Genomic DNA, 21,896 nt, shown 5'->3' on the forward strand with positions numbered 1-21,896 from the left:
GAGAGTGCTATGTGCACTGGGCTGCCACACCTCCCGCCCAGCGAGAGCAGACACACTGTCACGGAGAAGCCTGCAGGGCCTCATGTGTGGCCGAGGTCTGCTGGTGAGTGTGTGGACACAGAGGGAAGGTGATCGGGAGCAGCGTCCGGCCTGCTGGTTCTGAGCATCTTGGGCCCATGCGCCAACAGGCTTCCGGCCCAGTGCCAGCTGCCCCCACCCCTCCTCTGGGCGCCAGGGTGGGGACGGGGAGGCAAAATCCAGGATGAGGTCAGCCGGTGGCAGGTTTTAGATTTTAAGGCTGGAACTTCTTCTCTTGCCACGTGGTTCCCAGCCCGTTCCCTGGTGTCCGCCAGACAGATTCGGGGGAACAGGGCAGGGAGCCAGGGGCCTGGGTTTCCGAGAGGCCATCCAGCTGTGCCAGCCAAGCCCTCTGTGCTGGGAGAGGCTGCCCCGGTCACCCACATGCGGCTGGCCCTGCCTGGACCCCCTGCACATCCTCCCCATTATCTCCACCTGGTGAATTCCTGGAGGCATCCACACCCCGAGCTCACCTCGGCCGTCACCCCCGCTCTGAGACCTCTCCCTGTCCCCCCCATGCAGCTGCTTTCTCCCCCAGCTGGGCAGCCAGTGAACCCCGGGCCATCAGTGCAGCCCCTGCACTCCTCACCACCTCCCCCGTCCCCCCAATCCATGCCCTAACTCAGGGTGACATCCCTTCTCCCCGGGGTTGCTGTAGCAGCCTCTGCCCAGGCTCCCCTGGTCCTGGCTCACTGACCACACAGCAGCCAGCCACCAAACAGGACTGGGTACCTCCTCTGGGTCTGTGGGGGTGCCTCTTTGCCCTTAGGGTTCAGTTCAAGCATCTTAAGTCGATGAACACATGACCTAGGCCCCACCACCTCCTCCAGCTGCATTCTGCTACTTGGCCTCTCCCTGGCTGGCTCCAACCAGGTGGCCCACTTTAATTTCGGGGTGCCATACTCCCTTATCTTCAGATTGCACAAGCTCTTGCCGACTTTTTTTTTTTTTTTTCATTCTTCAAACCCTAGTTTCCATTTCCCTTCCTCTGGGAAGCCATCACTGACCCCTCGAGTCTGGGCTGGGGGTTCAAGCTACGTACCTATCATTTGACAAGCAATTCCGGTCCACACCCTCTGCATCTCCCAGAGTGGAAGCTCCTTGGGAGCAGAGAGAACCTGTCTGCCTTGTTTGGGACTGTATTCTTAGCATCTAGCGCAGGGCCTGGCACCCCACAGGTGCCCAGAAATATTGGCTAAGCAAGAGAGTAATTTGGGGATGCTGGATAGCGAATGACTTTTGCCCGGAACGCCTTGTGGGGGAAACTCACCATGTGGCATCGTCGGACTTTGTGTGACTCACACCTGTGTCCCAGGGACCGTGGCAGGCAAAAACAAACATCCTAAATGAATCCTCAAGGCCCCAAGAAGGAGGCTGTCTGTCTGCTTTGATAGCATTTTCTCAGGCTCCTACCCTCTGACCTTCTAGAAAGCCACAACAGCAAGCTGCCCTGTTCTAATGGAAATTCCCAGCATCGCTTTTCTATCAAGGCAATCTATAAATCACGCTGCAGAACTCCACCAGCACTGCAGAAATTAGCTGCTGACGGTCTGCCAAAGCCCCCCACGTTGTGCAAAGTTGTGAGCGGCACAGGAGGGGTTAGTCCCCCAGCCTGCAATTAGCTGCACCATCTCCTTCAAAGTCAAGTTAGCCGGCACAGGCAGGGCCCCGGTGTGTGCAGAGCCCCCGTGTGTGCAGAGCCCCATAGCGGGAGCACTGAAGGGACCGCGGGAGGGCGGGGAGTGTGGGCTCAGCTTGCAGGAACACTGTCATCCCAGCGAGCTGGCTGCCTCCCCTTTTGGGTGGGTGTTATGTGGGCATCTGTCTCCCAGGCTGGGGAGCAATCCTCCAAGTGGTTATGGGCGCTTCTACTCCTGGGCTTTTCTGTTTGAGTGTTTACTTCTCCTGGCTCCTGACTCCCATCCGTCTGGGCTGGAGGCTCGTGGGGAGGACTTAACATTTGAAGTGCTTAGGAGCGCGGATGCTGAAGTCAAACGGCCAGGGGCCGAATCCCACTTCTGTCCCTGACCAGCTGCATGGTCTTGAGCAAGTTTCTGCTCCTGAGCCATCGTCCTCTCTTCTAAAAAGCAGGACAAAGACAGCACCTACCCCCAGGGTTGCTGTGGGGGTTAAATGAGCCAATATGTGTGAGGGACTTAGCGTCTGCCCTATGGTCAGTGCGGCCTCTAGTAAATATTAGCTTCTTTTATTACTGCTACTGCTACTGTTTGCCAGACACTCCAGCAAACACTTGCCGGAACCGTGTCATTGTATCCCCCACAATGCCCCATAGCGGGTTATTCCTTCCCTCACTTTCCAGGAGGGGCCACTGACAGGCCACCAGCCATGCACGCTGCTTCCGGACCACTCACGGGCTGGAGCTTGGGAACAGCACGGGGAACTCCTCCATCCTTCCTGTCATCTCCCGGTGCCCTCCCCCGCCAAGCACTCTAGAAGCTTGCCCTCAAGAGATGACGCCCTCGTTCGCTGTCACAAGCCAGGATGATAAAGACAAGCGGTGGGTGCCGGATGGGTGGGTTGGGAGGAAGAGGAAGAGGACACAACCCGGGACCCAGGCTGGAGCACCTGTCTCGTGTCTGGACACCTGACAGAACCGGCTTCATCCTCGGGTCATCGAGGCCAGCAGCTCCTGTGAAGGGGAAGATTCACACCCACTGAACGTCTCAAGGGAACAAGAAAAAAACTATCATGGGGCTCCAGAGTCAGAAGGACTATGATTCGAATCCTAGCCCTGCACCTTTTGGGGACTCATGTCACAGATCTGAGCCTCAGTTTCCCATCTATACAATGGAGTTACTCCCAGCTCCTGCTTTGGGTGGTACATGGACAGCTCTCAGCTCTGTGCCTGGCATGGCGTGAATAATCAAGGAGAAGTTTCCAGACCCAGCCTCAGCGGCTGATGGATTTGCTAGAATCTTCTGAGAGCCTGGGAATTTTTTTGGGAGGGGGGGAGGCCTGTGCCCAAGGGCTGCCTGGGACCCCGGGAGGCTCTCAAGCCTGTGGCTTGTGTGGGCAGGACAGCTCTTTGGTGCCACAGGCGGCACAGGCCACCGCAAACCCACACAGTGGTTTGGTGTGAATTAATAAAAGTGTCGGAAGCATAGGGTGCACTGATTAGAGCACACGCTGAGTCGGCCACGTTGCCTTCTCAGGCAGGCCGTGGGGAGGGCACAAGTCCACAGCAAGACGTCTGGAGGGATGAGACCGCGGAGGGGGAGTCGGAGGCCGGGGCCGGGGTGTCCACAAGGATCATGAAGTTGTCCGTGCAGGCGAAGTGAGAACACAAGGTACACACCCCCAGGGGTGTGAGGGAAGGGGGCCGTCTGTGCAAGACGAGACGAGCTAATGAGCTAAAAAGCAAGAGTGAGATGACAGCAGGCAGGAAGTGTGAGGCCTGGGGCAGCCTGCTGGGGACCGAGATGCCGACGGTCTCTCCAGGACACTCATTTGGGGAGCAGCAGAGCATCACCCACAGGCTCAGGGTTGGGGGAGGAGGGCCAAGGCACGCCGCAGCTCCTAATCACGCCCCTCACAGCTGACATGCTGCTCCAAGGGAAAAATCGGAACGTGACATTTGCACCTCTTTATGCCAAGCAAGTCCCAGATGCAAGGATGAGGAGAGGGACAGCGAGCGAGTCTGGTGAAGGCCTGGTTTTAGTGTAAGGGCATCTATCTTCACTTTCTCTTTGAGAAATGACCAGAGGTCTGAAACTGCCCCTTGGGATCAAGGTTAATTACTCCTGCCCCCCGAAAGGGGAGGGTCATCCGTCAGGAGGTAGCCTGGCCTAAGGGTTAATGGGATTTGAATCCCTATCAGAACTGAAGGGGCTTTGGGACCTGGAGGGACTCATTCCCTTCCTCGGGTCTCTGCTCTCAACATGTCAGCACGGAAGATCCCTCACTGACCCCCTCATCCTGCCAGTGACAAGAGTCATCAGGCTACCGAAGAGGCAGAGACTAGCTCAGTGCTTAGCCCATGGGAGGCATGCAACACGTAGTTGTTTATGAATAAATGCAAGATATCTGAAAAACACACGAAAGAAAGAAAGATAAATGTCAGGTGGGGAGACTGAATGCTCGGATGATACAAGGAAAGCCACCACACGCTTATTAAAGAGAATAAATGAATTCATCTAATTTGTAGGATGCAAGATAAAGCCACAAAAAAAATCAATTGCCTTGCGTTCTTACATCCCAGAAACCCACAGAAAATCCAATGAGAAAGATTCCATTTATAATAATAAAAAATAAATACTTGAGAGTTCTTTTAATTGGGTACACAAGATATTTGTTCTAAGAAATTATAAAAACCCAATGGAGGCTCAATATTAGGAAAAACCATCAACATAATTCATTACATTAGTAAATTAAAGGAGAAAAACCATATGATTACTTCAATGGATTTTTAAGAAACATTTAATTAATTTTTCTGTATAAAAACTCTAGGTAAAATTGGAATAGAAGTGAACTTCCTTTAAATGACACAAGTAGTATTTATCAAAAACCAGCAACAAATATCATATGTAATGTTAAATGCAATCCAAAGAAAAACAGAATTAAGACAAGAAAACATTTTACAAGCATTCTGGAGGTTTTAGACACTGCAGTAAGGCAACAAATTATAACAAGTTCAATAAGTAATCACAACACCAATGTTTCTGCAGTTGCCAGGCACTATCTTATGTTTATTCGGGGAGATGAGAAAACTGGGCACAGAGAGATTCAGTAACTTGCCCAAAGTCACACAGTTTCTAAGGGGCAAAGCTAGAGTTTGAATCCAAGTGATCCGGTCCCAGGATATGTGCTTTTTAGGTTAAGAAAGAGTATCTGCCGGTTGTTAGAAAAGTTACCACTATTTGCAGATGATATAATCACATATTTTTAAAAAAATCCAAAAGAGTCAAGTTTTTTTTTAAAAAGCCTATTAGAATTGACAGGTCAGTAAGACGTCCGCATAAAAGACAAACATGCCAAGGTCACCGGTTTCCTTTATTCTACCAGGACAGAACCTCCAGAGCAGTGCCCAGCACCCTGACTGGAACACACTGGGTTCCTGATAACTATTTGTTGAAAGATGACTCTACAGGGAGTAAGCCATTGTTTGGAGAGGGCAAATTAGGTCAGCGGTGCCATTGGATTTCTCTGAGGGGTCCACGGAAGGACTTCCCTCCAGCCTCCAGCTGGTCCCTCTCCAGCACGTGCTCTCAGTGCTCTCCCCAGGGTCCTTGCAACACCGCCTTCAAACCAGCCATGCCCCTCCCTGTCCCATCTCTGCCTGACACCTGGGTGGGGTCACAGCACATTGTGCCTGCTGGAAAAGGAGAGGGAGGGGAAGTTCAAGTCGGCACTCTCTTAATCCAGCAGGCTAGGTGCCCTCTCTTTCTCCAACCAATGCTCCGAGTGTTCTAGGGCTGTTGGCCATGCATGGAGGGCTCAGATCTGCCCCATAGCCTGTGTTCAGAGAACCGGAGGGCCATCATGAAAGCTAACACAGGACAAGTACCGCCCGCATGCCCGACTGGCAATGGTGTGATGTATCACTCAAGCCAGGATACTATCGAGATGGAAAGAGGGATGCTCTTAACAGCTACCCTCAGATGACAAGCACTGTCTGGATGGGTCCAAGCAAACTGGATTGCATGGCTCCTCTCGCCGTCCTTCTGTAGCACAAACACTGGTATGGAAGCTGAGAGATGAGATAGGGAGAGGCAGAACCTGGGAGCGACCTCAGATCTCTCTGCCTCCGGCCTCCCCGCGCTGGTGGCTTCTTCGCCTCCGGCCCACACACTCCGCCAAGCGCCCACATATCAGGAATCGAGTCAGGTGAGCTTGGACCCTTAGAACCCGTGGACTTCTGGGTGTGTTTGCAGAACACTCACAAGGCTGGGCCGGTGGAAGGCCAAAGAGGGGAGGAGGTCATGGAGGCGCAGGGCCCAAGCGGTGCCTCAGGGGTTTTATTCTAAAGTTACAGAATGATTGACTTGGTTCTGTCTCCAAAAGGACACTTTGGCCACTGTGTGGACATTGGATTGGGGGAGGGGGGCGGAGGGTGGGGGGACGGGACTGGAAGCAGGCAGTGCAGTTAGGGGGCTGCCAACTCTAGGTGGTGACAGAGGCTTGGGAAGAGAGGGGTGGCCAGGACACGGGAGGAAGCAAGTGGATTCCCGCGGCATTCTGAATGGTACAGTGGAGGGGCTATAGGATGAGGTGGGGGAAGGGAAGAGGAAGGGAGGAGAAAGGAGACATCCCTAGGTTGTTGGCCACGTAACCTGGTGGATGGGGATACCATTTACTGAGATGGGGAAGAACGGAGAGGAACAGATTTGGAGGAGAAATCCAGAATTTTCCTTTGACCATGTCAAGTCTGAGATGTTTTGAGGGGGAGGTGTCTAGAGATTTGGAGTATCAGCTGCTGTTGCTCTTTTGCTGAAAATGCTTCAAAAGTCCCTGTGGCTACAATCCAAGTTCCATTAGATGGGAACCCCAGATGCCGCACGTCCTGTTTGAGTCTCTGACTGCCTTTAGCCTCCTCCCCCTGCCCCAGCCCCCACCTCATCCTTCACCAGCACCTGATGGCTGGTCCGGCGGACCAGTCCTCTGGGCCTTTGCACCTGTTCCTCCTCTGTTTGCCATACCCTCTGTCCCCTCCTCCTTGCAGAAAAGCTCCAGACCAGGGCGGGGGACGCCTTGCCATGGCTCTGTGACATCCTGCATCCTGCCTCTCGCGGCAGAAGGTGAGTCAGGGACGGCCTCTCTGTGAAGTGCCTGCACCCGCCACGGGGGTCTGCTGGGAGTCGGTTCTATGCCAGAGGGAAGGACCTGGAAACCTCAGTCAGCCAGAGCGTGTGGATTCAGACAGGCTTCACTTCTCTCCGCCTCCCTGCGTGACTTGATATTCACAGAGTAAACAGGGTCAAAGGGGAATGTTTCAACCACTTCAGGAAATAAGCAGCTTTCCAACACCCTCAATTATTTTGGAAACACCTGCTCACATATAATTAATGTGCCAATTAAAGTGATTATTACCACCATTAAAGCAGGTCCCCCAAGAACCACCACTTGACAACACTTGTTTAGATTCATTTACGTTCCTCCTCCGCCTGCAAAATAATATTATTAATAATAATAGGATAAAAATTCCATTTCTTGAAGAAGAGTCTGCAGCTCAGACTTGCCACTACTCCAGGCTGCCTGCCTCCATCACGCACGGGGCTCCTGAGGGCGAAGCGCCACGATTCGAAGACCCTGCCACGGACGGGACCACCAAACACTCTCCCACACTCGCCACAGGCACCTGGGCAGCTGCCCCGCATGAGCGGAGAGCGCGGGGGATGGGCACAGGTCTGGTCCCCTCCACCTGTCGGCTCTGTGTGCGACTGCATCATCTCTGCGGGGGAAAGCTGCTCTCTCTAGGGGTCCCCCTTCCAGGGTGACGCCCCTGTGTGGCTCTGCAGACATGCCCCGGCTGGGTCATGAGGACAGCCACAAGCAGCCAGGCCCAGACATCTCCAGCCCACTCCACTCACCTGGCCGGCCCTTTACCCCAGAAGGAGGCTTGGAGCTTCCCCAAGGGGGATCCCAATGCTTCCCCGCCCTGGCAGCTCTGTGGACCAGCCTGGGAGCCAGGAGGGCCAGGTTGTAGGGGAAGTGAGACAGTTGGCGGACAAACTCGCTCTACCCTACTGTCCTTAAGGCTGGGGGCTGGTTACCCAACCTCTCGGATGCTCGGCGTTCTCGGCTCTAAAGTGGACAAGACGACCGGCGTCCAGTGGTTTCCATGAGGATTCAGTGAGGTGACCAAGGACAGCCTGACACGACTTGCCTTGTGCCACGGGATGGCATTAACAGCGATGAATATGGGGAACAAACAGGCTCCCCAGGTTACGGGGCTCAGCCCTTCTGAGAGTCCAGCCCTGGGATTGCCTGTCACTGGGGAGGGGGGCACCCCCAGGATGGCACTGATAGCGTTCGGTGGTGCCTCTCTGAAAGCGTGGCTCTGGAGTCAGGCAGTAGGGTTCAAAGCGAGACGGGCCACTCTCCCATAGCACAACGGCGCCTCACTTCGGGATCCCAGGCTCCGAAATGGGAATCGCGGTGTTCAGGTAGCAGGGCCCATTCTTCCTCCCCAGCGGGCTGCCCTCTTCCTCCCCCAAGGCTCTTGGAGTCTCATTCTGGGGACATGGGGAGACCAGACTGGAGAGGAGGCAGGGGCCACAGCAGGTGACAGCAGGGATCCCGGTTTCCATCATGAGAATGATGGGGACACTGCCCTGCTGTATTGTGGGCAGGGCGATGCGGACTGAGGGGTGCTGGACATGACCTTGGGCTGCAGAGTGGTCTTCCGGATCCAGTCTTCCCCTCTTCCTGGTTCCCAGGCATCTGCTGCTTCAGCTGCTTTGAAGGCTCACTCAAGGGTGGGGCACCCACACGTGTGTGACTATCGGGACAGCCACAACCCACCCCTCTCCTGGGAATCTAGAACTTTCCAGGAACCTGGTGTCCCACACTGGATGTGTGGCCTTACCAGGCTGGGTGAATGCTCCATTTCCTGCCTTGTCACGATGTCCTTGCTGGGCAGCTGGACTGGATACACCATAGAACTCTAGAGCTGAATGACAGCGTCATCCTGCCCTGCACTCACTTGGACCAGGAGGCCAGAAATCCTGTCTGTTGCATTTTTGGCCCGTGGCTATTCTAACATTTGCTTAGAGCCTTCCAAGGCTGGGGGATCTCTCCAGTCCCCAAGACACCCTATCCCTTGTTGACAAGCTCTCATTGTGAGAATATGTGTTATCTCATCAGCTAAGAGTTTACTTCTATGTCCCTCAGAACCACATAAGCCCTTCATTCATTCACTCACTCATGAATTCATTCATTCTCTAGGTATGTGCCTGGCCACAGGAACAAACAGGGTACCTGGTCCTTGTCAACAGAGGTTACATTCCAGGAGAAAAACATTCCATGGTTATAATTAGTCGCCCCCTCGTGAGCTCTCAGCTAGCAGACACCAAGCCTCTTTGAGAGGGGGGGAGTTACCACAATTTCAAAGCTTTTCTTTGATCACCTTTCATGGAATACCCAGTTCCCTGCTTCACTGCAAGTGCTGTACAAACAAGGCCGTGCTGTTATGTCGTTCCTACACAGTGCTCTGCTCCCAGCGCTTAGCATACTGTGGATGCTTGAGAAACACCTGTCTTCGAAATGAGCATGTGAGTCCAGGGTGCTAGGTCAGGAGGTAGACTTCTGAGTGTTCTGAGACCATTAAGAGAATCTAACTCAGCCTGGTCACAGTGGTTAAATGGGGAAGAAGCTGGAAGGGGAAAATGTATGGGGCAGGGGGGAGGTCTCTGGGAATGACCTTGTAGCTGACCTTAGAGAGCAAGTGGAGTTTGCCAGCTGGAGCAGGTAGAGGATGACGGCAGTGCATGCATCAGCACGTTCCAGGAACTGCAAACAGCCCATAAGATGGGAGTGGTGGGCCCATTTGGGAACATGGTAGGAAGCGTTGTTGCAGAAATCAGCCAACGGAGCTTGAATCATGAAGGACCTCGTATCCTGGGCCTGTGACCTTGAACATGGTCCTTAAGGTGATGGAAGCTCTTGCGAAGGGTGGGGTGAGAGGTGGGAGTGCGGTCATGGTATTATCGGTGATCAGCTGTGTGGTTTGGAAAAGTGCCAGGCTCTGCCTATCTGCAACGGGGGGACTGTCTGAATGCCCATGGGCGTCTCTGAGTGCCCTGGTAAGAAGGCACAGTCACCCTGAGCGTGACACACCCCACCAGGAGAAGGTGGGCCAAGGAGGAGAAGGAGGGACTCGGAGGGGAGGAGGATCCTGGGCTGGTGTTTCTCGGAAACATCCCTCATTTCAGCCACCTTACTTTCTATCCCAGGCGTGCTGGAGTGCAAGTTCACTTTTAATCCTCTGCGACAAGTTAAGTCAGCCCCTTGTCACTTAAACCGAGCAGGGCTAAGTCAGGCCAAGGCTGCAGGAAACCGCACTCTGGGCTCAATATAGCTCCCGGAGTCCACTGGCTCAGAGCTTCTGCATTTCTGATGAGGAGCGCCCAAGCCTCGCTCTGGGAGCGCACAGTGCCAGCCGCCTCCCCAGCTTAGCGTCCTCTGGGGGAAGGAGGGAGGCTGGGTGCAAGGTGGGAACGAGACAGCACATTCCATACACACCAACCCCCGCTTCACACTTTTATTTTCCTGATGAAGAGTCTGAGGCTCCGAGAGGGAAACTGGTTTGCTCAAGGTCACACAGCAGGATGTCTGGCCCCAGACCCCTGCTGTTTTCTCTTCTGTGCACTTGGTAAGTGAGGACAAACTCCCAGGACTGAGCTAAGCCATCAGAACATCTTCTCAGTCCTGTATGAAACCCTCCCGGCAGAGAAACGGTCTCATTGCCAATATCAGAAACTTGATCTTAATCCTCCAAAGAGGATGGATTTCTCTGCTCAAAACACCACCCCCACCCGCCCACCTTGCGCCAGGGAGAACGGTGACATATTGCCAAAGCCTTTCCTCCCCCGCCCCCTACTTCTTTTCTCCCTCTTCCATCCAAGGGTATCTGTGCACACATCCAGACGGACTGTCCTGTGCTGTCGGGCTGAGTCCAACCGCCCAAAGTTCTTCCCATGTGAGGCTGCCTACAGCACAGTCTTCCCACCAGGTCCCTGGAGAACTCGCCACGGGCTCTTTAACTCAGCCTTGCAGCCCCTTTGTCTCCTAGATCCATGCTGAATGTGGCCCCGGGTGACCCGAGGGTGGAGACCCTGCACGTTTCATTCTCTCGAGCACCTGGACACCTGCTCTTCTGGGGCTTTTCAGGGGGACATCACAGACCCCTCTGAGAATACCTGGCCCCTTCTCTCCCCAACCAGAACCACGTACAACATTTTGGGTATATTTTCCGGAGTCCAGAAGCTTATTAAATTACTCTGGAGGGATCCGAAGATCCCACGTAAGGACCATGGCCCTGGGCTTGGCCAGCACCATGGCACGTACTGGAGAAACAGATAAATAAAACTCAGAGGTGGACACACAAAAACGAGATGCGTAACTAGGATACAGGTGACACGTCTCTAATGGAAGTCTGTACAAAGTGTTAAGGAACTGGCGGGAGCTCCAGCTTGGTGAAGGGTGTCTGGCCAGGCGCACAGAGAGGATTTAGCAAGCTAAGCGAAGCCTTTGTCCCCTGCTCTGTGGGTGAAGGAAGCAGCTTGTCTGCAGAGCATCTCCTCTGTTTCCACAAATCCCTGTAAGATGCTTGGGAGAGGGCGATCAAGCCCGTTGGCTAGATGAGAAAACGGATCTTTACAACATGCTGAAGCCTGGCGGGCCTGGAATCTCTCCCCTGCGGGCAGAGCATCCTGGCTCTTTCAGTCCTCTCCCTGAGTACCGCGCTCTGTACGGAGCAGAGCCTCAGGGAGGTTGTCGGATGGTAGAGCTGGGATCTCTCCTCCAAATACCACACGCACTGCAGAGTTACTCTGGGATCCCCAAACTCTCCGGGCAGCCACTTTCCCATTCTCCAGGAGGAGAGCAAGGCTGCCGCCAGGTCTGGGCTGCCAGGCTGGGCAAGTTCGGAATAGACAGTGTAGCTGGTAGCTTATGAAAGACGTACACACGGAGAGGGACCCAACAGAAGAAACGGAGTCTTATTCTCATGTTACGGCAAAGGTTTGTCTGGAAGATCAAGGTCAAATTCCCTGAAGAGCTAAAACCTCAAGGCCACACCGCTGCTAGCCTCTGCGTAGCCTTCAGCCTCCGTGCCTCCTTCAGCCTCCTCATTCCAAGGAGGCTGCTCTTGTCCGGGTCCCCAGTGGGCTCCATGTGTCTCGTCCTAAGTCATCTTGTCGCAGCACTGGACAAGCTGGCTCTTCTCCCTTGGGCCTAAACCCCCATGCACTTGGCTTTCGTCAAACCTGCGGCTGCTCCTCTTCAGCCTCTCCCGGGGTCTACTTTTCTATCTCTAAATTTTGAGTGCCCCAGCGGCCAGCACTGGGTGCTCTTCTCACATCCCCTCCCCCCATCTTCCTGCCCAGGCCCACCAGCCCTATCTGAGGCTCCCTTGCTCCTGCCCAGGCCCACCAGCCCTATCTGAGGCTCCCTTCCTCCTGCCCTGGCCCACCAGCCCTATCTGAGGCCCCCTGGTATAAATCTCCAGTCCTGATCTCAGTCCAAAACCCCCGACTTGTAGCCTCAGCAGCTGCTCTGACAACTCTATCCCCATGTCTTTGAGGCCCTGGGAACTTAACCCAGGTGACGGGGAATCCCTGCCAGCCCTCTCCTCCCCCGCCCCCCCCCACCCGCCGCCGTGCTCCCAGTCTCAGGAAATAGCACCCTCCCCCACACCTAGTTCCTGGAACCCGAAAGCCAGGAGTCACCCTGAATCTTCCTTTCCTTCCTCCTGTCAGCATGAGCAAGCCTGCTACAGGCCACCTGCAGGTCACGGCAGGACTTCTTTCCTTCCCACTAACTCCAAGGCCCCCATCCTAGCTCTTACCCCAGCTGCTGCCACCCCTTGCCTGTTACTGCTGGACCAACTTCCATGCAGTCCCTCTGACTCCAGTCTTGCCCTTCACTCCATCCCCTCCACTCCACCTTCTACCCACAAGTGACCTTTTAACAAAGTGAACCAGATCCCGTTACTCCAAACTCTCCAAAAGCTGCCCTTGGAGTAACTCCAGACCCCGAGCCCTGGAACACCAGGCCTGGCAGGAAGGGTCCTGCTTGTCTGCCTCGCCTCATCTCTGAACTCCCCACAACTGGCTACATTCCAGCCCCGCAGGCGGACTTCCTTTCTGTTCTTTGAACGTGTGAAGCTTATTCCCAGGACGGCTCCTCTGCAATGTGCACCTCTCTCTCCTTGGAATGTTCCATCTCCTTCCCCCGGCAAGACGGATTCTTTGTTGCCTTTGAGGTCTCAGCTTAAACGAGTCTTTTCCTGACCACTCAATCCCTTCCCATCCCACCAGACTATTTCAAGTCTATGCACTGCTCTTACCTTTGTCTGGTATTTTTCCTGTTTGTTTCTCTTTTTACCTCCTCCCCTAAGCTCAGCTACAGGAGTTCAGGATCTTGGTGTCCTGTTCCCTGATGCACACCCAGTGCCTTGAACCATCCTGCTCAGTAACTACATGCTGGATCAATTAATCTTGACCGAGTGAATGGAGCAGCCAGCTTCCATCAGTTTCCCAAGCACCAGAACATGGTCCCTAGCAAGGCCAACGGCATTAGGGTCACCCGGGAACTGGTTCAAAGTAAAATGAACTCAGGCCACAAATCTCAGCCAATTGCATATTTTTACAGGTCCTTTTGGAAATTTTACGGAGCGGCTGGAGTGGACCTCACCCTTTATGGCCAAACCACCATTAAAGACCACTGATTGGGGCCACAATAACTGCAATTCACACTCTGACTTCTAGGGGGAGCATCCGGGTTTCTCCACGACTCCACCCCTAGAAGGAGGAGCCCTATGAAAAGGGTCTGGGGTGGAGTCAACCTGTTCCTGAGAGTGGAAGAAATAAGTGCAATGGAAGTAGCTTTGAAAATGTGTATTTACTTCTTTTTGTGTTCTAATCAGCTGTCCTTTGGCAGGCCCTCTCCCTGGCACACTGTCCTTCCTCTTCTGTAACTGGGGTGGTGAGATGGGGCACGGGGCAGTCTTCATCAGAGAGAGCCTGCCCCTTTGGGAGGCGAGGGGTGAGGGAGAGTGTCCTGGACAAGGCAACTCAGACCAGCTTGGCCCTGGCTCTGTGAAGAATGTGTCTTGTCTTTCTTACTCCCGCCCTCCTCCAGATTTAGGAGCTGTTAGAACAGGATGCGTGGGTCCAGGGGAGGAATAAGGAGCAGTCAGCCTGGGTCCAAGCCAGAGGGGGCCGGAGAGGTGGTCCGGCTCACTTCTCCAGGACTGAGACCTGGTCTCTACTCATCACCAAGAGCGTACCTACCTTCTCGTCCTTGATGATATCATTGGACCAAATGTCCTCTTGTGATCATCACTTTCTATTTTGGTTTCAGACAACAAAATGTTGTCAAGGACTTACATTAAAAGACAGCCAATGCCAGTAAAAACCATTTCAAAATAACTCTTTGCTTCAGGGAGAGAAGAGCTAAGATCCACTGACATGGCTTAGCTAGGTGATGACATTTCCAAGAATTGAAATCCAGTTGAGCTCACCAGCATAACCGCAGAGACACAAAGAATGTACCATTCTAAATGGTTGTCTCTCCCTGTCTGCTTTGGGACTGTAGGAGGGAGGATGGAATTCAAGGAATCTAATGATCCCTGGGGATCTTCCCAAAAACACTGTCCACTTCAGTTTATAATTTCCTTTCCTCAATCCCTTAAGCCACCAAGAGACATGCTAGGACAATGGCCACCATTTTGAATAGGTGCCACAAGGAGTCAAGCCTTGGGTTTGTTGGCTGCAGACGTTATCTCTCAAAGCCTACAACGTAGGTATTTTCATGCCTAATTCCACATGAGGATTCTAGAATACAGAAAGGTTAGGTCACTGCCCAGACACACACCCTGAACTCATATGCAAGTATCCTGACATCTCAGCCCCCTTATCCTTCCCAGCCTCATGGGCCAGACTGGCCACAACCCTATCGCACAGGCACTGAGAAGATCCCCTGGGTGGGAGCTCGCCCTGGCCAGGAAGCATCACGGAGAAGGCACCCATACCGTGAAACAAACACCCAGGCACATGTTCCCCACCAGGTGAAAGAAGTGAGATACAGGGGTCCTGAAAGCAGGGCATTATCACTGCGGCTCTCTATCTCTCCCCTCTCTATCTCCTTCCATGGCTCTCTTTTCTGTGGCCTTGTAACCTGGGCCCAGCGCAGCTCTCGGGAACAAATTGTGAAGGAAGAAGACAAAACAAAGGAAAGATGATAAAAACTGCCATGAAAGGTTAAGCTCCCATGATTCTCTGTGGCTGTTTAATGGATTTCTATGATATAAACAGACCTTTGGCTTTGCCTGCTGGGCAGGTGACCTCCAACTAAATGAGTTTAGACAGTATTCCCTAATAAGAAATGTTCCTATTTTTCCCACACTCCACCAAGCCCCCTGAGCATACAAAGACCCACTGTCCCCCGCAGACCGATGCTATCAGCTGTGCACACATGCCCCACCTGAAACACAAGTGGGCTATGTGACACGGTCTGCATTTGTACCCATAGCTCCATCACTTGTTCACTTAACAGACACTTAACTGAGGTGACTCTGCACGAGGCGTTATGGATACAGTGGGGAAAATGTTCAGCCTTGAGCTTGAGATGTTCACCATTCAGTTGACAAAGAGGTGTTTTGACACAGAGTGGGAAGAGCTGGAGTATAGGGGAATCATGGAGGAATCATGGAGGAGGGGAACGTCTAGAACTCTGTGCAAGTCAGGGAAGGCGACACAAGCTGAGACAGGATCTCTTTGGATGGCCTCAGTATCTTCATCTGAAGAGCCCTCGTAACAGACCCGGGCTCACAATGTCAATGTGAGAATCAAAGGCAGTTACATACCCAGTGCCTAGCACATAGTAAAGGCTCAATAATATTAGTCACCCAGATTCGTATCTGTAGCATTACTGGAGGATAACTGGGAGCACCCCAGTTATAGATGTGAATGGATAGAAATGATTAAGTAAAGGATATTGTTAATCATTTGTTTTCTAGAACCAAGTCCTGACTTTAATGCTAGGGTAGTTTGCTTTTTAGGTGACCATCCCCTACTGGCCAAGTATGGAATTGCACCCATGCTCTATTAGCCTCTGCAGCACTCTAGAGAAAAAGCATGAACCTGGGAAATTCCAATTGGGAGAGGAAGCCATACAATGGTAGAGAAAGCATGGGGAGATGGGAGGAGGGCTGAGAGGCATCCTGAGGGTGAAGAGGGCTTTGACAGACAACTAGGATACCCAGGACCTCGGGTGCCTGTCAACCTTCTTGACATCTCTCCGTTTTCAAAAAAGTGTTCTGAGAATGATGATCGCCCTGCCTATCCCTCCCATGCCCCTCCCCCTAGTCTAATGATGGCAAATACAAACACACAATGAATACAATTCATTTTTCAGAACTTCATGTTAGAGTAAGTTTGCCTAGAAAACTGGTTCCATGAGCAGTCACCCTTATTCCCTTGCCAGGAAAGCACAGAATATTCCAGAGGCCTCTGAAAAAATTGCAAATATCTATAGCACATTGTCCAATAGAATGTTCTGTGATAATGGAAATGTTCCATACTTACCCTGTCCAACATGGTAGCCACCAACCACATGTGGCTAGTGAGCTCTTGAAATATGGCTAGCCTGGCTAAAGACATGGATTTTTAATTTAATTTGATCCGATTTAATTCAATTTAAATTTAAATAGCCAATGTGACTAGTAGTGGCTGCCATATTGAACAGCACGGACACAGAGTCTCCTAACTGCAGATGCTTTTTTGAGTCTATTCTATAGTTTTGGCATTTTCTTCTACAAACTGGGCAGACTGTGGGGCAAAGTGCCCAAGGTGCAGGCCCTGGCCACCTCCTCCCTTCCCCTCCCCTTACCCCAATCCTAAGACAACCACATGGTGAGACCTTCCCAAACGCTCAGCCAGAGGTCTTGTTAACCCCAAGGGAGTGATCTCTTTTGCTTCAGACAATTTCATCAGCTCTGCCAATCTATCCAAAGAATCCAGTCCATTCATTACATTGCTGAAAGCTCAGGATGATTCCACTGCTAAGATAATGTCTTTAGGACCAGAGGGGAGGCTGCTGGGCTTTACACGTCTTGGGCCATTTTGTACCCACTGGGCTGAGCGGGCAGTGGCGGCCTCCCCACAATGCCCTGCTTTTCCCTTCTAAAGAGATTGGAGACACAGCCCTGGCTGGGTCTGTGTAATCTATTCATTTCCTTCCAAGCCGGGCTCTGTAAGCTCATTCACGGAGGATGGGCAAAGGAAGCTGGGGAAGCAAACAGACGTACAGAAAACAAACAGTGCTGGACAGCTCCCTGTTTGGGGGGGCCAGCTGCAGGGAGATGGAGGTGGGAGAATGGGGATGCAGAGGCTTGTCTGGTGGGGAGGGGGCTCTGACCAGAGGAGAATGGGGCCCCATTGCTGCATCTCCCACATCCTCTGGAAACCGTGCCCCGCCTCCACAAGGAGCCTTGGCTCCTGCAACCCCCATCTTGGTAAGCTCTTATCTCTCTCCATTCAGCTGGCTCCTTGGGAAAAGAGGCGGTGGGTGGGGGAAGGCCAGAGTGGCAGCCAGCAGAGAGAGAACTGGCAGCATGGGGACACTTCCTTGGAGTCTCCCCCCGGCCTCTGCCCCACCCGCACCAGCACAGACAGGGCACGCGAGGTTCCCCTGGTCCCAAGGAGACTTCCAAGTCAGCTGAGCCTGCTCCCTCAATCCAGCTACAGAATCACAAGGGCCCAAACATTTGGCTCCGGTGGGAGATTTGCATGTGATTTGCATACATCTGCATACCCCCTCCCCACTCCAGAGGCACGCAGTCAAAGGATGTGAAATGAAGTAAAATAAATTAATTAGTGCAGCCTACCATAGCCCAGTACACAGGGCCTGACACCGTAAGAGATGCAACTGACTTTTAAGGCAATCAACGTGATGGCAGGCTAGGGTGGAGAGACATGGGGTGGAGGGTTGTGATGGGGGAGTCTTAGCATCAGGGGTACAGATGGGGAGGGAGAGTCCATGTCTGGACTGAAAGCTGGACGTCTTTGTCCTGCCCCAGCCTTCTCTCCCATCGTCGGGGGATGCAGGGTGGAGCCCTGTGTTCTGGTTTTGTACATCTGGGCCTGCCGCTGGCACTGCCCCCACCCTGGTGGCCCCCTCTGCAGGCAGATTTTCAAAATTCCATTTCAAACCAGAGTGGGGACCGTTGCTTCAAGGGCTGGCAAGGCAATGAGGTGTCCACTGGTCGTTCCCTGTCTGCAAGCTTCACCCCCATCAACTGTTCCCATTGGGTCTCCGGATTCCTCTTTGCCAGCTGGGCGGGTCTTCTGCTTCCCTTCATTCCGATCCCATCTAGGGATGGTGGAGGGAGAGACAGTCCCTTCGTTAGCAGTGAGCTGCAGATAATTTAGCCCGATCCTTCTGCCAGGTGCTAATGAGATGCTCGCAGTGTGTGTCAGCCAAGTAGCTCCCGTATCATGTAAATACGCCTCTTAGTGATTCAGTTCATGGCACTGTTTAGCGTATGCCTTGACTTTCTCTAGGCCTGTTGATCTACCCAGGATGGCAATCTCATCTAACGCTGGCGCCCTGCGGGGTGCTCAATGTCAGGTTCACACCCGTGGGACCCGGGCTGCCGGGAGAGCTTAGGTGGGCTTGGTGGGGGCGGATCCTAGAGGCAATTTCAGGTGGGAGGGGCTATAGTGCTAAGACGGAGAACAGTGATTTTGGTTAAAAGGAGCCCAAGCCACAACCAACAAACCAGCAAATGAGGAATCAAAGAGCAAGAAGGCAAGAAGGACCGGTAAGGACAGGAGGGTACAAGCAAGGCTAGAGCGAGAGTGAGGAGACCCAGGAGGGCAGATCTGGGTCAGGGCATTGAATGGTGAGTGCGCCCCGGTGGGATCTGCTAACGCGTGTTTCCAAGCTCCACCCTGTGTGTGCAGGGGGAGTGTGATAGTGTGAAGGCGCAAAGGAACCAGTTCCAGAAGCCTGGTCGTCAAACTGCCCATGCCCCACTCCCCTGCACTCCACACTCTGCGCCCCCCACCTGCTCGCTCCATCTGCTCCATCCCGAGCCCTTCCACTCAACTGTGTCATCTACGGGTTTCATCTGCAGAAAGGGCAATGCGGCAGACAGAGGTTAGACAAGGGTTGTTTTAGCTCAGGGGTTTGGCAAACCATGGCCGTTGGACCACATCAGCCTACGGCCTGTTTCTGCAGAGCCCACGAACCAAGAATGGTCTTTTACTTCTTTGAATGGTTGAAAATATAAAAAAGGAGAGTATTTCGTGACATATAAAAATGATATGAAATTCAAGTCTCAAGGTCCATGAATAAAGATTTATTGGAACCCCGCCATGGCCTCCCGTTGACACATTGTCTGTGGCTGTTTTCACACTGGAGCAGCAGAGCCGAGTCGTCGTGACACAGACCATACGGTCCCCAGAGAGGAAAATATTTACTATCCGGACCTCACCGACACGTGTTGCCAAACCCTATTTTAGAGCACGGGAGGGAAGTTCTCTGCCCGGCCCGTTCCCAAGATGGCAGCATCTTGCTTTGTGTGAACCTGAGCATGGCATGGCAAGAATGTCAGTTTCAACTGGACCTTCTCCTGAGCCCCGCCAGCCCCGACTTCCTTTTGGCCAAGGGATACCAGGCTGGGGTGCCCGGTTCAGACACATGAAGGTTCCTATCAGTGGTTGAAAAGACCAACACTTGCGTCCCATACCCACAGCTGGTCCTCCTGCTGCCAACAGCTGGGCCCTGGACAGGTGGGCAGCCCTCCTCAGACCCAGCTCAGGGTGCCAGGCACCAGGACAGTCCTACACGTCATCGAGTTAGAAGGCAGACTATGTCTGTAACTGGTTTTAAGAAAGCAGGACGCCATCACCCAGAGCCTCATGCCTGAAATTCTAGCCTTCGTTGTTCCTTACTTGTTACACAGCAAACCAGGGCCCACGGGGTGCTCACACTTGGTATTGCTGGGGTTTCCTGAGCATGGGGACATATTAGGGACACCAAGGAGGCCAGGAAGAGAGAGATCCTGAGAACAGAGGAGAAGCGTGAACAAAGCAGTCTTGGAGAAGGGTTTGGGAAGAGGGCAGAGGACAACACAGAGCTGGGACCGAGGACACAGCCAAGCCTGCAGAAGACTCCAGAGGGACTCTGGGGACTCTGCCTTCAGCCCTGGCTGCGGCACGGAGGGGAGAGCTGTGGCGACTTACCCGGTACCACACGATCTCACGCATGCGACCATCCGTCTTGAAGTTACACTTCAAGGTCACGGCGTCACCAGCCACCACGGGTGGGAGAGGCTCAATGTTGACAGTCAGGTAGCCTATGAGAAAAGGAGAAGGGAGGTGAGGGCATGGGAGGAGTAGAAGGGCTGGGCTGACCGGGCAGGGCGGGAGAGAGCTAGCACAGCTGTTTGGGGGGGAGGGTGCTGTTCGTCCCGGAGCCCGTGGGATCAGTCCCCGCGCCTGAACGCCACTCACCACTCTCTTTTTCCCTCTCATCGACGACTCCACCCTAAGAACTCCCTGGCCCTTGCGGATCCGTCCAGTCCTAAAACACCACTTCTTGGCATCAATTTTCCCTTCAAACTACCTGCTGGCAGCTGGAGAAAAAGCCTCCGTGTGGTTCTACAAGACGTCCCAGAGAAACGGTCCTGTGGCCAAACAATACACCTCCTTCCTTCTCCCCTTTTACCGGGTCTTGATTCAAATTAGCAAGCGAAGCCCCACAGGAAATGACATTGTTGAAATGCATCTAACCCAGGATTTCTCTTAGCCATCCCTGATGCCTTGTCACCATCCTGTGCTGCCAGGGTGCCACGGAACCCACATCGGGAAACAGTGTTCTAGGTGCCCAGACCCCTCCATCCCGAGCCTTGTAACCAAATTACTGCTGGTGAAGGGGAAGAGCTCCCCAAGGAGCTCTCCTAGTCTCCCGTGTCACACACAGTGCCACCCAAGGGGAGAGGTAGTTCACCTAAGGGGAGAGGTAGCTCCCCCCGAGGCCACGGTGGCAAAGGGAGGACAATGGCAAAGGGAGGACAATGAGCTTCATGGCCTTGGAAGGAGTCCACACCCCGGCAAGCCCCAGATGCTGTGTCTCGCCCCCAGCTGCCCCTGGTGGCCACCCCCTGGGGCACACTCCTGTGCCCACACCCAAGTCCAGCTTGGTGAGGCCTCTGACCCTCTCCGCTGCCTCCCACAGCCCCATCCCGGAGGCCAGGCTCACTCCAGCTTGGGAGGGGGCCTCATTCTTGGGCTGATCGTCCAGGCCCCTCTGATTGGCTTCCCGCCGGCTGATGTCCATCCATTGATCTAATGGATCAATCCAGTCCGATTGTCTTAATGAGAAAACTAGCCAGAATGGGTTTGGGGATTTCAATTGTGCAAGCAACCTGAACGGATCGAGCCCAGGGCCCTGACCCCTGCCTGGAGCTTAATGGTTACAACACTCCGGGAGGGGGGGGGCAGGGGACAAACCAAGAATCGAGCTCTACGGGATCAGTCTGGAAGCTGGAGTCAGAATCGACTTGTGTGGTACCAGACTTCAGGTCCCAACAGGCCAGGGTGAGGGGTAAGGCAGGGGCTCACCTCCAGGGAGCCTCAACAGAGCCTGCCTGGTCCTTGAGAGCAGGGACTAGAACCAGCTGGAAGGACCAATTCTGTCCCCTCCTTTCGTCATTCATTCAGGCCCCAAGTTTGCTCCCACCTGCTGTGAGCAGGGCCATGATCTGGGAAGCAGGATTGTCCCAGCTTTGCTCTGTCCTCTAGGCAGGCACAGTTTGGGGACAGATTCACAGATTCCCGACCTGGTCACCCAGGTGGGGGGCTATGGAAGGGGAGGGAAACCTTTCTAGCCTGGACCATCGGGGAAGTCCCCAAGCCCCGCTGGGTCCCCAACCATGACAAACATCCCACCTCAGTGGGATGAAGCCCCAATGACCGAGAAGACTCTGGGCAAGCCATCCTAAGCAGGAAATAGTAATAACCGGTCACATTTCCATGGGACCTACTCTGAGGCAGGCCCTGGGCTAAACCACTCATTTACCTGTCCTGACAACCCCAGGAGAGAGGAACCAGTGTTATTCCCACTTTCCA

At 53.5% G+C, this 21,896-nt stretch overlaps 1 protein-coding gene across 1 annotated transcript in view; it reads right to left on the reverse strand.

Moving 5' to 3' along the window:
• LOC111154784 (immunoglobin superfamily member 21) overlaps positions 1-21,896 on the reverse strand; it is a 231,315-nt gene that overhangs the window by 111,264 nt on the left and 98,155 nt on the right. Inside the window, exon 2 of the mRNA XM_022514694.1 lies at positions 20,010-20,122. Coding sequence (XP_022370402.1) covers positions 20,010-20,122 — 113 coding nt within the window. The remainder of the gene's footprint in view (positions 1-20,009; positions 20,123-21,896) is intronic.

Source organism: Enhydra lutris, unplaced genomic scaffold, assembly GCF_002288905.1.
Source record: "Enhydra lutris kenyoni isolate GAN:26980312 unplaced genomic scaffold, ASM228890v2 scaffoldscaffold38, whole genome shotgun sequence".
Lineage (NCBI taxonomy): Eukaryota > Metazoa > Chordata > Mammalia > Carnivora > Mustelidae > Enhydra > Enhydra lutris.